The sequence below is a fragment of the Hibiscus syriacus genome, unplaced genomic scaffold (assembly GCF_006381635.1).
Source record: "Hibiscus syriacus cultivar Baekdansim isolate YM2019G1 unplaced genomic scaffold, ASM638163v2 tig00116997_pilon, whole genome shotgun sequence".
NCBI lineage: Eukaryota > Viridiplantae > Streptophyta > Magnoliopsida > Malvales > Malvaceae > Hibiscus > Hibiscus syriacus.
Genome location: NW_024063513.1, coordinates 1908100 through 1921727, shown reverse-complemented (window position 1 = coordinate 1921727; position 13628 = coordinate 1908100). Strand labels below are relative to the sequence as shown.

The window sequence follows — 13628 nt, the reverse complement described above, 5'->3', positions numbered from 1 at the left end:
GGATTGACTTCTTGCTTGATGGCCTGAAACCTGCATCCAAAAAGCTATTCCACCCTGCTTAAAATTTTCTATCAAACTTCTCTTTAATTCTCTGTTTGTGCCAATCAATGGCGAAAACTAATATTGGGTCATTCTTCAATAAGTTCCTTTCTCTCTTTATCCTTCTTCTCCACCTCGGCTGCTTCGTTCTCGCCGCCGCTAAAGACCACCAAAAGCCAACCAAGAAACGCAAATCCTCGCCTCTTTCTAGTTTCTCCTGATTCTCACAAGCACCGAAAAGGTCTTTTCTGTTGGAAATAAAACACTCACACAAACAACTTTTATTGAAACTCAAACAAATATTACAAGAGTACTCTCACTCAAAAACAAGAACTACAACTCACTCTTATAAGACTTTGCTTCTTCACTCACTTAGAAGCTCTTAATTTTTCTTGATGCTTAAACTAAAATGGGAAGGGGTATTTTTACTACTCAAGAACAATCCTACACCACACAAATAAACTAATTAAACCATTACATTCAACAAATATCTAACTCTCACCTAACTAAATTGATGTAAGCAATGACATCATTATTAAATGATGTAAGCAATGACATCTTTAATTAAATGATGTAATAATGACATCAATTAGTTTGGGTTTGGGTTTAGGCTCCCATATGGATCAAGTTTATGATCCAACACCCTCCCTTAACTTGATCTCGTGACCCCTAGTAGGTTCCTTAATCTTAAGCAACACACTCCCTTATATAGTGGTAGCGAATATCAATGTGCTTGCTTCGATCATGGAATACTGGATTCTTTGCTAAGGCAATGGCTGACTTGTTGTCGACACAAACCTTGGTAGGCTCTTCTTGTATCAAACCAATCTCCTTCAATAGATTTCTAAGCCAAATTGCATGACAAACACATGAGGTAGCAGCAACTATTCCGCTTCACAAGTGGATAATGTGACAATCGGTTGTTTCTTTGACATCCATGTGAATGCAATATCTCCCATGAAAAATACGAATCCAGTAGTGCTCCTTCGATTATCTATGTCTCCACCCCAATCACTGTCGCTATATCCAACAAGCTTGTAATCATTAGAAACTGAATAGAACAAGCCAAAGTCAATTGTACCTTTCAGATAGCGAAGAATTCTCTTTGCGGCTTTAAAATGGGTGGTTGTTGGGGATTCCATGTAGCGACTAACCAATCCAACTGCGTGAAGAATATCGGGTCTCGTGCAAGTTAGATAGCGTAGACTTCCTACCAAACTTTTGAAGAATGTTGGATCTACACTTTCGCCTTCTTCATGTTTGGTCATCTTGATCCCGTATTCTGCCGGTGTGCTTATTGGCTTACAGTTCTCCATCTTGAACTTCTTCAGTATCTCCTTTGCATAGCTTTCCTGTGAAATGAAAATTCCATCATTTTGTTGCTTAACTTCAATGCCAAGGTAGTACGCCATGAGCCCCATGTCTGTCATCTCGAATTCTTTCATCATCACATCCTTGAATTCATTAAACATGCTTGGGTTGCTTCCAGTGAAGATCAAATCGTCCACGTAGGCACACATCAAAATCTTCATCTTGATCTTGATATATAGAGCATGCTCGTAGGGACATTGTTGAAGCCATTCTCTTGGAAGTACTTGTCGATTCGGCTATTCCATGCCCTTGGTGCTTGTTTTAGCCCGTAAAGAGCCTTCTTCAACTTCAACACCTTGTCTTCATGCCCTTTGACTTCATAGCCTGATGGTTGCTGAATGTAAAGTTCCTCTTCAAGAACTCCATTTAGGAAGGCGGACTTTACATCCATCTGTTGTATCTTCCACTTGTTTGTGAGAAAGAATGATTATGATAGTCTCCAATCGAGCAAGGAGCAATACCTCATCATAGTCAATTCCAGCTTTTGACTATAGCCTTTAGCAACTAGCCTCGCCTTGTGCCTTTCAATCTCTCCTTTGGCGTTTTGCTTTGTTTTGTACACCCATTTGACACCTATCGCCTTATGTCCCTTGGGAAGTGAGGTAAGTTCCCATGTGTCATTCTTCTCGATGGCCTTGATTTATCTTCGTCCATCATCTCTCCATTTCTTTTCTTGTACCGCTTCTTGAAAGCTCACTGGTTCACAATCGGCAAACAGACAAATAATGTAAGATTATCTTGTCGTTCAGTTACCTCATAGAGATCTCTAAGGCTTCTTGTGCGTTGCACAACTCTTTCACTTTGACTCCCACTTGACGATGATGAAGGTGATGAGTCTCCTTGAGTGGTTGATGTTGGTGAAGTGGGTGGAGTTGCAAGCTCTTGTTGAGATTCATCTAGTTGCTCCCATTGTCTGCTCATCTTCTTCAAACTGAGGAAAGAAATTGAAGTCATCTGTATGAGAGTTAAAATCCCATTCTCCTTCTTCGTTGAAGACCACATCTCGACTAATCACAAACTTCTTATTGTCTGGATTGTACAACTTGTAGCCCTTCGAATTAGCATCATAGCCGATGAAGATAAAACTCTCGCTTTTATCATCAAGCTTCGTTCTTCTCTCTGGTACGTGAACATGGGCTATACTTCCAAAGGTTCTCAAGTGGGAAATGCCAGGCTTTCTTCCACTCCATGCCTCTTGCGGTGTCTTTCCCCATACACTTCTTGTTGGAGATCGATTTGACAAGTAGACTGACACGCTGCTTCCGCCCAAAATTCTTTGGGTAGTTTCTTGCTTTGAGCATGCTTCGTGCCATGTCGAGGATTGTTCTATTCTTTCTTTCTGCCACACCATTTTGCTGGGGGGATCTAGGAACTGTCATTGGTCGACGAATTCCATTTGCTTCACAGAACTCTTGAAACTCCCTGGAAGTAAATTCTCCACCTCGATCGGATCTCATGGCTTTGATCTTTCTACCGCTTTCTCTCTCCACTGCTGCTTTGAACTTCTTAAAGACTTCAAAAACTTCTGACTTCTGTTTCAAGAAATATACCCAGGTTTTTCTTGAAAAATCATCAATGAAGAGAAGAAATATTGTTACCGAGAGAGCTTGGCTTGATCGGTCCACACACATCGGTATGGATGAGCTCAAGTGGCTTCTTAGCTCTTGTCTCTGACTCCTTTGGAAAGCTTTTCCTGAATTGTTTCCCGACTAGACACCCTTCACAGAGTGGTCAGGATGGTTGATGTGAGGTAGTCCTTTCACCATCTCCTTCTTAGATAATAGCTCTAGACCTCCAAAATTGAGATGCCCAAATCGAAGATGCCAAGCCATGATGCATCTTTGTAGCAAGCTTTCAGGCACTTTGCAACATCATTTGTATGTTGATCAAGAACATTCTATTCTTTGACATCGGCACTTTAGCAATGAAGTTATTCTTATCATCTTTTATAGAAAGATTATAATTATTCATATGAATATCATAACCTTTCTCTACCAGTTGCCCTAAACTTAAATGTTACTTTTCATATTGGGCACATAGTAGACATTTGAAATAAATTGATGTCTCCCATCTTTCAAACGGATAAGAATACCTCTCCCTCTCCTTTCACTGCTATTGTGGAATCATCTCCAAACGAAACATTTCCACTTACTGACTCGTCTAGCTCCACAAACATGTCTTTCCTTCCACACATGTGATTGCTTGCACCACTGTCAAGATACCAGGAATTTGCTTGGCCACCATCAGTTTCCTTTCGTGCTAGAAGAAGAGTTTCTTTGCCATCTGTCTTTTCCTCCACGTAATTGGCCTTCTCCTCAATTTTGTTGTTGGGAGCTCTACATTCTGAAGCATAATGCCCAAATTTTTGACAATTATAACATCGAATTTTAGATTTGTCATACTTTGAGTTTGGATTAATTCTTCCACGGCCTCGTGTTGAGCTTTCTCCTTTCTCATAGTTGTTGTTGGAATTGTTATTGTTGTAATTCCAGCCTCGTCCACGACCTCGACTTCCACCTCGTCCATGGCCTCTACCTCTGCCTTGGCCACGTTGGTTTCTATCATTGCGTTGGCTCTCATGCATATCCTTGAGTTGCAGCTTGAGGAGTTGCTCAGTAAACTCATGCTTCTTTTTATGCTTCTCTTCGTATGCTTGCAATGATCCTTGGAGCTGTTCGATCTTCATTTCTTCCAAGTCTTTAGTTTCTTCAATCGTCACGACGATGTGCTCAAATTGGGATCCAACGAACGGAGTATCTTCTCTATTATCCTCACATCGTCTAACTTTTCACCATTTCTTTTTAATTGATTAGAAACAGCTACTACTCTTGAGAAATAATCTGAAATAGACTCAGATGCTTTCATGTTTAAGGATTCGAATTCACCTCTTAATGTTTGGAGACGAACCTTCTTCACTTGCTCGGATCCTTTGTTTTTGCAGCTTCTCCCATGCTTCCTTGCTAGAGCTTGCACTTGAAATCTTTTCAAACCATCATCATCTAATGCTTGATAGATTAGGTAGAGAGCCTTCTTGTCTCTCTTTCTTGAATCCTTCAAAGTTGTCTTTTGATCTGGTGTAAGAGTAGCAAAAACATCATCATCCGCAGGCTCATTAGCCTTTCTCTATGATATCCCCACATCTTGTGATCCAAGAAGTGCTTTCATTTTGATACTCCAATTGTCGTAGTTGTTGTTGTTGAGTGTCGGAACTTGGAATGGTGCCATACCATTTGCCATATCTCTCAATATAATGAGATTTTGTAAAATCCGATTGCACGGATGAATCCGGAACGATGAAAAAAACTTTGGAGGGACTTGGACAACTCGGTCAAGAGCTCCAACTCGGCTTAATCGGCTCAACTCGGTGAGTCAACTCGATTTTCTGGCAGCAGTCTTCCGGCGGTGCGTGGCGGTGCGTTAGAACTCAGATTGAGAAAATTCTGGCGGCGTCGTATTCCTCTCGTCGAGACCTTCGATCTTTCCAACTCTCTCTGATGCCACTTTGTTGGAAATAAAACACTCACACAAACAACTTTTATTGAAACTCAAACAAATATTACAAGAGTACTCTCACTCAAAAACAAGAACTACAACTCACTCTTATAAGACTTTGCTTCTTCACTCACTTAGAAGCTCTTAATTTTTCTTGATGCTTAAAACTAAAATGGGAAGGAGTATTTATACTACTCAAGAACAATCCTACACCATACAAATAAACTAATTTAAACCATTACAAATTCAACAAATATCTAACTCTCACCTAACTAAATTGATGTAAGCAATGACATCATTAATTAAATGATGTAAGCAATGACATCTTTAATTAAATGATGTAAGTAATGACATCAATTTAGTTTGGGTTTGGGTTTAGGCTCCCATAATGGATCAAGTTTATGATCCAACATTTTCTCCACCTGGACTTTTATCAAACGCATTTTTTCTTCTACTTCTAAAGCCAACTGCAAATACACCGTCCAAGCACACCCTCCGACATCAGCAACCACACCGGCGTTAATCTCTGCAAGAAACTCCCAACAATCCCTTGTCTCCATGGTTATCCCTCCTGAAATTCATTTACCAGTTTCGGACAGTGCTCATCCACGCCATAAAATACAATCTGGGTCTTGTCCGGAATCCGACATCTCATCGGACTGCCCGCTTTTCCCTCTACGTAATGATATCTTCCCATGCACAGCTTGCGGGGAGATTTTCCAGAAATCCCATTTTCTCGAACAACATCAAGCGACCGAGCACGCCGTATCCGAACTCACTGATGGGGATTCAGGCAACAACATAGTTCGGATCATGTTCAAAACCGGTTGGACCGACAAAGTTAAGAACCCTGAAATCCGCCGTATTTTGAAGATCCATAACAGCCCAAAGATCCGAACGAGGTTCGAAGAATACAGAGAGCTCGTCAAGGCGAAAGCCGCGAGAAACGGTGCGGTGGGGAATAGAGACGAGAGGTGCATAGCTGATGGGAACGAGCTGTTGAGATTCAACTGCTTGACCTTCACGTGTGATTTGGGAATTAACAGGAGCACAAGTATTTGTAATCAACAATACTGCAGCGTTTGCGGGATAATTAAGTATGGTTTTTCGCCCAAAATGGACGGAATCTCGACGCTATTCACGAGCTGGAGAGCGCACATGTCAATCCCCGAGAATGTCGAGGAAGAGTTCAAGTTTATGAACGTGAAACGAGCCATGCTTGTCTGTCGGGTCGGCGCGGGTCGGGTTGGATCAGAAGGTGAAGAAATAAACAAGGAAGATGGTGGGTTTGATTCGGGGACAGGGATAGCGAAAGTTTTGTGAGATATGGTAATGTTTGTTGGCGATGATGATGATGGTTAATTTATGGTGTGTGTTTTTTACAGGTTTTTGAACCTTTGTGTCTGTGAGGCTGTGACCCAAAAATAAAAGGGGTGTACAGCTAAAATTAACCATACGATCATGGAGATTGCTGTGGTGCTGTGATATATTATTATATCTGTTGTGTTAAACCAGGATTTAACTTGTGTATCTTAGACTGTGAATATCTTGTGTTTAAATAAGATATTAGTATTTTTTATTCTTTTTTATTTACGATTTAAGAAATTCCCCAGAATAAAGTAAAATTGTCATGTACCAATTCTTGATTTAAGAAATAAAATAATTATTATTTGAGCTATTCGTAGAGGTGGCAATCGATTTATTCGGATTGGGTTATTTTGGGACGGGTCGTTTCGGGTCAATATTGCATTTGATTTAAGTTCGGTTCGGGTCAAATTGAATCTGATTTGTGTTTAGTTTGGTCAAAGAAAATTCAGTTTGGGTGGGTATTGGCTCGAGTCAAACTGGATCTCTTGGCTTTTGGGTCGGTTAATATCAGATCGGTTAGCTTCGAGTTTAATCAATATCAGATCGTGGTTTCAGTTCGGGTCAACCATTAGATTTTCGACGGTTTCAATTCGAGTCAACTTTTAGATTTTTTGATCAACCTTTATATTTTCTTGTGAAATGTGTTCGCTCTTTATCGTCATAACTTCCGATGTTGCTCTTTATTACTCAAGAATTTATGTGAATATGTATTGTCATGTCGGTTAGCTTCGAGTTTAATCAATATCGGATCATGTGGTTTCAGTTCGGGTCAACCATTAGATTTCGACGGTTTCAATTCGAGTCAACTTTTAGATTTTTGATCAACCTTTATATTTCTTGTGAAATGTGTTCGCTCTTTATCGTCATAACTTCCGATGTTGCTCTTTATTACTCAAGAATTTATGTGATATGTATTGTCATGTCCTAGATTCAGTGATGTTGCTCTTTATTACTTATAATCAAGACTTTTATATAAATATGTATTATAATATCCCACAGAGTTAAAAATTTAGTTTAAATAATCGAATCAATAAATCTTTAAAATAAAATTTTATGTGAATATATATTTCACAATCAAATTTAGAGTTAGAAACTATTGTCAATATAGAGATGATATTTTAATTAAGAAAATACATTAAACCATAACTATTACTAAAAGTGGGTGAACTAGTATATATAAATGAGAATAAACACATCATTTTACTATTTATCATGCTAAATAAATAATATATAAAATAATAATAAATAAATAAACAATTATTCATTCACTTAGACTCATTTATCGGGTCAAAGTTCAATTCGATTCAATATGGTAAACTAAATTCAGTTTGTTTTCGGTTAGGGTTAATTTCAGTTTGGGGTTGCTTTCAGTTCAACAAAAATTCGGTAGATTCGGTTCGATTCAGATTGTTTCGGGCTTCAAATTAATTTTGGGTCATCCGATTTGGATTTATATCAAGTCTCGATTCAGATAAATAGGTTCGTAATCGGGTACAAGTAAAATTTGTCAAGCAGCTATTAGGACACAATTTAAATCCAAATATTTTATTAACACTTTGTTAAATATTTAGAAGTTCTTTTCGGACAAAATTTTAAATCCAGAATTTATTATTAAACACATTTTGAGTTAAATATTTAGAAGTTCATGTGTTATATCTAAAGTTTATTTTAGCCACTTTACTATGAAAAGAAATATTTTAGTCTGTTATTATACTTAAAATTTTGTTTTAACTCTTCTAGTATATTGAAAGGATGTTTTAGTCCCAATACATTTGAAATGTGAATACTTTGATGCAAAATTTAAAGTTATAATTAGTGGTTTAAATATTTTTGTTCAAACATCAGTTAAGTCTCGATCAATTTTAAAATTGAGTAAGTATTGCTCTCTGAAAAAGAATAAGAATAACTTATTTAATGTACATTTTGAAATTGAATTAAAAATGATCTATAATGATATTGGATTTTTTTCGTCAGCATGTTTCTAACTGTGATTGCATATTTTTTTTAAATAAAATGGAAATAAATAATTATATGATTTATAATATTTTTGCATTTTTTAGAAAACTTAATGAAATATTATTTTTATGATTTTATATTATCTGTTAATCTACTCTCACCCATATCTAAACTTCTGAAAAAAAATCAATGTATATTTTTAATCAAATATTTTTTTATAATTGACTTGTGATTTTAATATTATTGTAGGTGAAGATAACAGAGTTTAAAGTTAATTTTGCATTTGATTTCTTAGAAGTTCAAAAAATTTATGCAAAAACTCAAAAAAAAAATTGAGAGATTACCTTGCAAGAGTTCAAAATTGACATGGACATAAAGAGTGATTAAATCAAAATATTTAAGCAAACTAATAATAACTTTAATATTTTAATTAAAATATCTATTTTTCAAAACTACAAAATGAAAATATTTTTTTTACAATACTGGAACTAAAATGTTATTTTTATAATAAAATGATTAAACCAAACTTCTAGATGCAATACATGAACTTTTAGTATATTTTACCATCCACTTTGCTCCTTTGATAATTTAAAATAGTAGATTTTATCATCTTTTAAAGTATATGTGCCATCGAGTTGCGGACGCGTTGGCGAGATCTCATGGACTCTCCCGTTTGGACTGGCATTGGTCTGCCGAACCACCGTCTGAAGTGGAACTACTGGTGCAGGAAGATAAAGCCATGGTTACTGCTCAGTGCAGTTCTTAGTCTTTCCCTTTGTAAAAAAAAATCGTGTACTTTTAATTTTATTTTCAGTTGGCATGTAAAATATCTTGGTTGATTTAATTAATATCCAATATTGGATATTAGCAAATGGATTGTATAAATCACATTCTCAAACACTCTCACATACAAATAAAGAAGGTAAAGTGCTTCGATCATTCAATTTGAAGACAAAAACGATAGCTTGACAGATATAACCATGAAGCATGGGGAGGGCAAAGTAACCCGTTTCAAGTACTCGATACGTTTTCGGTACAGGGATGGTACGGGATAGTTGGGATACATATACGTGACGTGCCACGGTGGTAGGGTATGACTGACGGAATTCGAGGACGGTTAAAGCATATCTGAGGATGTTTCGGGGAATTCCCAGGAATAATTTTAACAAAAAGTACATGAACCGTAAATGAGAAACAGAAAAAAGAGGCAAAGAAGATTGAAGAACCAAAAAATGAGTGAACGAGTTGTGCGGATGATGACCTGGTCTGGAAATAAGTAAATAACAAATAAAAATGGAGAATAGGGTTTATAAGCATGTGAAACGGTGGTCGGAATCGACGAAAATCGTGTGGCGGCGGTAGGGTTTCGACGAAGCTTCATCAGCTTCTCCACGGCAAACAACGGCTCCGATCGACAAATTGACTGAGGGTTTTGGTCGCAGGAGACCGACGCTTCACCTGGTGCTGGTGGTGTAAGCCACCGTCGGCCGGAGCAAGGGGATTGGGGTAGGGAAAGCGACGGGCTAGGGATTGGGGAAAAATTGGGGTTGCTTCGAGTTATCTGATTGGGGTCTCGGGTTTTTTGTTTTTTTCCAACATATCAAAAAATGTTATATTCATGATTAAGTCCCCAAACTTCCCACAAATTCCAAAATTGAGTAGCACTTTTAATAATTTACACTTTGGTCCTCAATTTTTTCCATGTTACAACTTTAATTCAGTACTTTAAAACTAGCTCCTAAATTGGGGTGCGACAATACCCTTACCGTCCTCGTACCTTGTATTTTTAAAAATTACCATTTTCAATCCTTGATCGTATAAGTGTAACATAGGATTAATTGGGGTCGAGCTATACAATATAATTCTAGCGAAAGATAAAGCAAGGAATTCCCAGTAGTTTGGTCCTAATTTATAGCAATGTTTATTTAAAATTCCAAAAGGAAATACTAAACAGTTCATTGGACCCATCAAAGTTTTCTATACAATATTGGTTACGGTGTTGGACCTCCATAGTTTTAACAAAAGTTATCATCTTGTTGAGTAAAATTCAAAAGTTCCAATTTAGTAAGAGGGTTTTCCTTTTTCATTGGAATGCTCCCATAAGTACACTGAAGTTTGGGCCTTTCAGTTGGGGTGGAGAATCCGGGAACCCGACCCACCTAATACTTGTATAGGTTCACATCACATGCATTGAAATTGAGTACATGTCAAACATTTTGATCTTAAAATTCATACGTAACAATTATTAAACGGTTGAGCAAACAGACATTATAGTCCAAACCAAGTCCTTCAACATAGGCAAGGGATTTCAAAAATCCTAATTTCCAATGAGAATTGTTATTAAAGTAACCAAATAGCACATCATGTTGCTACCGCCAGAACTGAGAGGAAGAAACCATCTCAATCAAGTCCATATCGTTCCTCCTGACTGAAGAAGATTGGTCAGACAACGACGGTCCATGATCATGCTGGGTCGCCGGTGCACAGGGAAATGACGCAGTGGGTGCTCCATTCAACAGGCGAGACAATAGAGGTCCGAACACAGATGGTGTTCGAGGGTTTTTTCTTCAAGGCAGTCGAGAACAGTTTGGGTTCATAATGGAAGATGAGAAGACACCATCATCAGCTGGATTAGACCACTGCTGATGAACACCATTTAGGCAGTCAATGGTTGAGGAACCTTTGCTGGGGTCCTCAACAATGATTGGTTATCATCGACGGATGGTTGAATATTTACGTATAATCATTTGAAAATAAGTTTTGGTACTTGAGGGAGAAAATATTTGAACCCGCTGGGGCTGGACAAGTCTTCAGAGAATGATGGTAGAGGGAGTGGTGCAACTGTTGGTTTGGGTGGTGATGGTGGTGGAGGTGGCGGAGCGGTTGTTGCCATTAAGATTTTGGGTTCGGATGTAGTCTTGAATTGATGATTGAGGTTTGCTATTTGATTGCTGTTTTGTTTGATTTTCTTCCTCGAGTTTTGCCTTCTTTTTGTAGCGTTCCAGTGATTTTTATGGCGTTCTCGGTTCTTCCATGGATGAATTTGCGATCTCCGCCACCGGTTACCAATCTTGCATGAGCATCAACTATATTCTCTCTTCTTCTTCACTCCCATATCTTTCTGAAACCAAGACACCATGAAACCATGCAGACTAGGCAGAAATTGCATTTCCAAAGGAATTATAGTATAAACAATATAACTATGAAAAGTTTTCTCAACGAAATTGTCTAATAAAGCACATGAAATAAGACCCAAACAGACAAAGGAACTATCATGTCCTGAGTATGCATATATTTCGACACAAAACTAGATAAGGCAAAGTCCTAGAAGTTTGTTGTTAGTCAACCATAATACTACTAAGTACTAATCATCAAAACGGAGAACGTGTAAAGTAATCAGGAACCAGTTTGATCATTGGATTTAGCATATATATATATATGTACTTATATATGCACTCACAAATTTAAATTAAGAACCTTGATATCAGGGCGCAAATGATTATGCCACCTCTCTCGACACTGTTTTCCGGCTCTACCGACCAAACCCTCAGCTATCAGTGCCCATTCCTCACTCCATATTGCTTCACCAATTATCAGTTTCCTATATGATTAATATATCAACCAAAATAAAAACCTAGGATATTTTTGCATCATAAATTTGCACCGGTAAAGAAGAAAACAAAACAAGACACAAATCTGAAGGAAAAGGGGAAATATACTGTTTTATATATCACCTGTCCTCCTCATCCGTCCACTGACCCTTAATCAATGCCGAGGAAGCAATTTTCTTGTTTTTTTTCCCTACACCTTTAGGGAAACTCTTCGTTGGAGCTTTCACAGCTTCATTCATTTCCAAGTTAGGGTTTCTGCTTCTGCCGAAGCATGGTTGTTCCCGTCAACAGAAGCCCATCGATGAAGCTTTCTTCCAAGTTTCGTCCCAATGAAGCCCCAGGAAGATACCGCCGATTGCATCATTAGAGAATGAGAAACCACGAAGCAATCCATCTGTAGCGGAACCGAGTCCGAGTGGTGTTCCCTCGCTGATGCTGACGCGTTTTGCGTTGAATAGAGCTTGCGTTTGCAAGTGTGGTTTTGACCCCAAAAACCTTTCTATAGCCGATAATGGAGGAGTAGGTTTATATAAGATGGCTTACAACTGCGCGCTGAATTCCGACATCCATAATCTCCTCCTGCTCCTTCCATGAAAAGAGACCAAACAAGTTTTAAAAGGAAAGAGAATGTCTTTTGCTTTGTTTCTAATGTCTATTTGTAAGAAAATCCCTTACAAGCTTAAGACAGTAGAGAATTAGCTTATAGCAGGGCTTGGAAAAGGGCACATGTTGATGAGCTGGTCATCTATAATCCAACGACTGAGATTTGTTACTGGGTGTAACTCCTGAGCTTCCCCTCTAAGACAAAATATTAAGTAGAGATGGAGAGATTAGTGGGTTCGTTATTAAACCGACGATTAATTATGTAGTAATTACTTATTTAATCATTTTTCTTCAAAATTTGAAAAGAAAACATATACTAATATGTTGAGTGAAAACTAGATGGTAAAGTATGGGGATAATCCCTAGTACGGAAGAACGATCTCACGACAATTTTTCTTCAAAATGGAAGGTCTCTTTTCGCTAATTTCATTTATGAAAATTTAAAATTTTGAATGAAAATGATTAATGGGTGATATAATTTGTATGTATGAGTTGAGTGTGTTTTTAGATTTGAATGAAAATTAAATTGAATGTTCAACTATGTATAAGGTGATATGGGTTATTTGAATTAGATTTAAGTCAAATTAATTTAGATTGGGTCTATTTAAATTTAAATGTATTTGATTTAGGTTTATATAGATTATATTGGATTACTTCAGATTTAATTTAAGTATATGGTAAGTCGAGTTGAATCAAACATTGAATTAAATTATTATTAATTATATGGTAAGTTAAATCAAATAACATTGAATCGGATTTATATCGATTGATATTTTTAAACTATTTTATTTATAAATGTCGTTTATTATTTTATTCAACCCAAACAAACACTAGTTATGTGAACTTTTGCTTCGTTGCCTTTGACTATTTTGGTGGGTGAATTTTTTGGATAAAGTACACGGATGATTTATCCATTGTAGGTATTGTTTTAGTAAGTCATTTAACTATTAAAAGTTATAAAATGATCTCTGACTATAGAATGTTACTTTGTTGAGTCACTCAATTATTAAAAGTTACAAAATGATCATCTAACTATTCATTATGTTTCAAACTCGTCATTTTTTATTAAAAATTGTCGGTCGTTGAGATTAAGTTAACATGATGAATGTGATGTAATGTTGTTTGAGATTCTTGGATCAAATTTTATCATATCACAGCTAACATGTTAAATTTAAGCTCAGAATGCCA

The 13628-nt window shown here is 37.1% G+C and overlaps 1 protein-coding gene across 1 annotated transcript; it reads left to right on the top strand.

The window, feature by feature from the left end:
- LOC120194270 lies at window positions 1-6225 on the top strand. Its single transcript, XM_039196627.1, has 2 exons — window positions 1-247; window positions 5319-6225. Exons 1-2 carry the CDS (start codon window positions 108-110, stop codon window positions 6223-6225), a joined length of 1047 nt encoding a protein of 348 aa, XP_039052558.1. The 5' UTR covers window positions 1-107.
- Window positions 6226-13628: the final 7403 nt, after the last annotated feature.

What these genes read in the sequence shown, in the direction of transcription:
- LOC120194270 (XM_039196627.1), top strand. Translation starts at nt 108, where the DNA reads ATGGCGAAAACTAATATTGGGTCATTCTTCAATAAGTTCCTTTCTCTC. An exon ending in CGCAAATCCTCGCCTCTTTC is followed by an intron (nt 248 to 5,318) that starts TAGTTTCTCCTG and finishes ATCCAACATTTT; the next exon opens with CTCCACCTGGACTTTTATCA.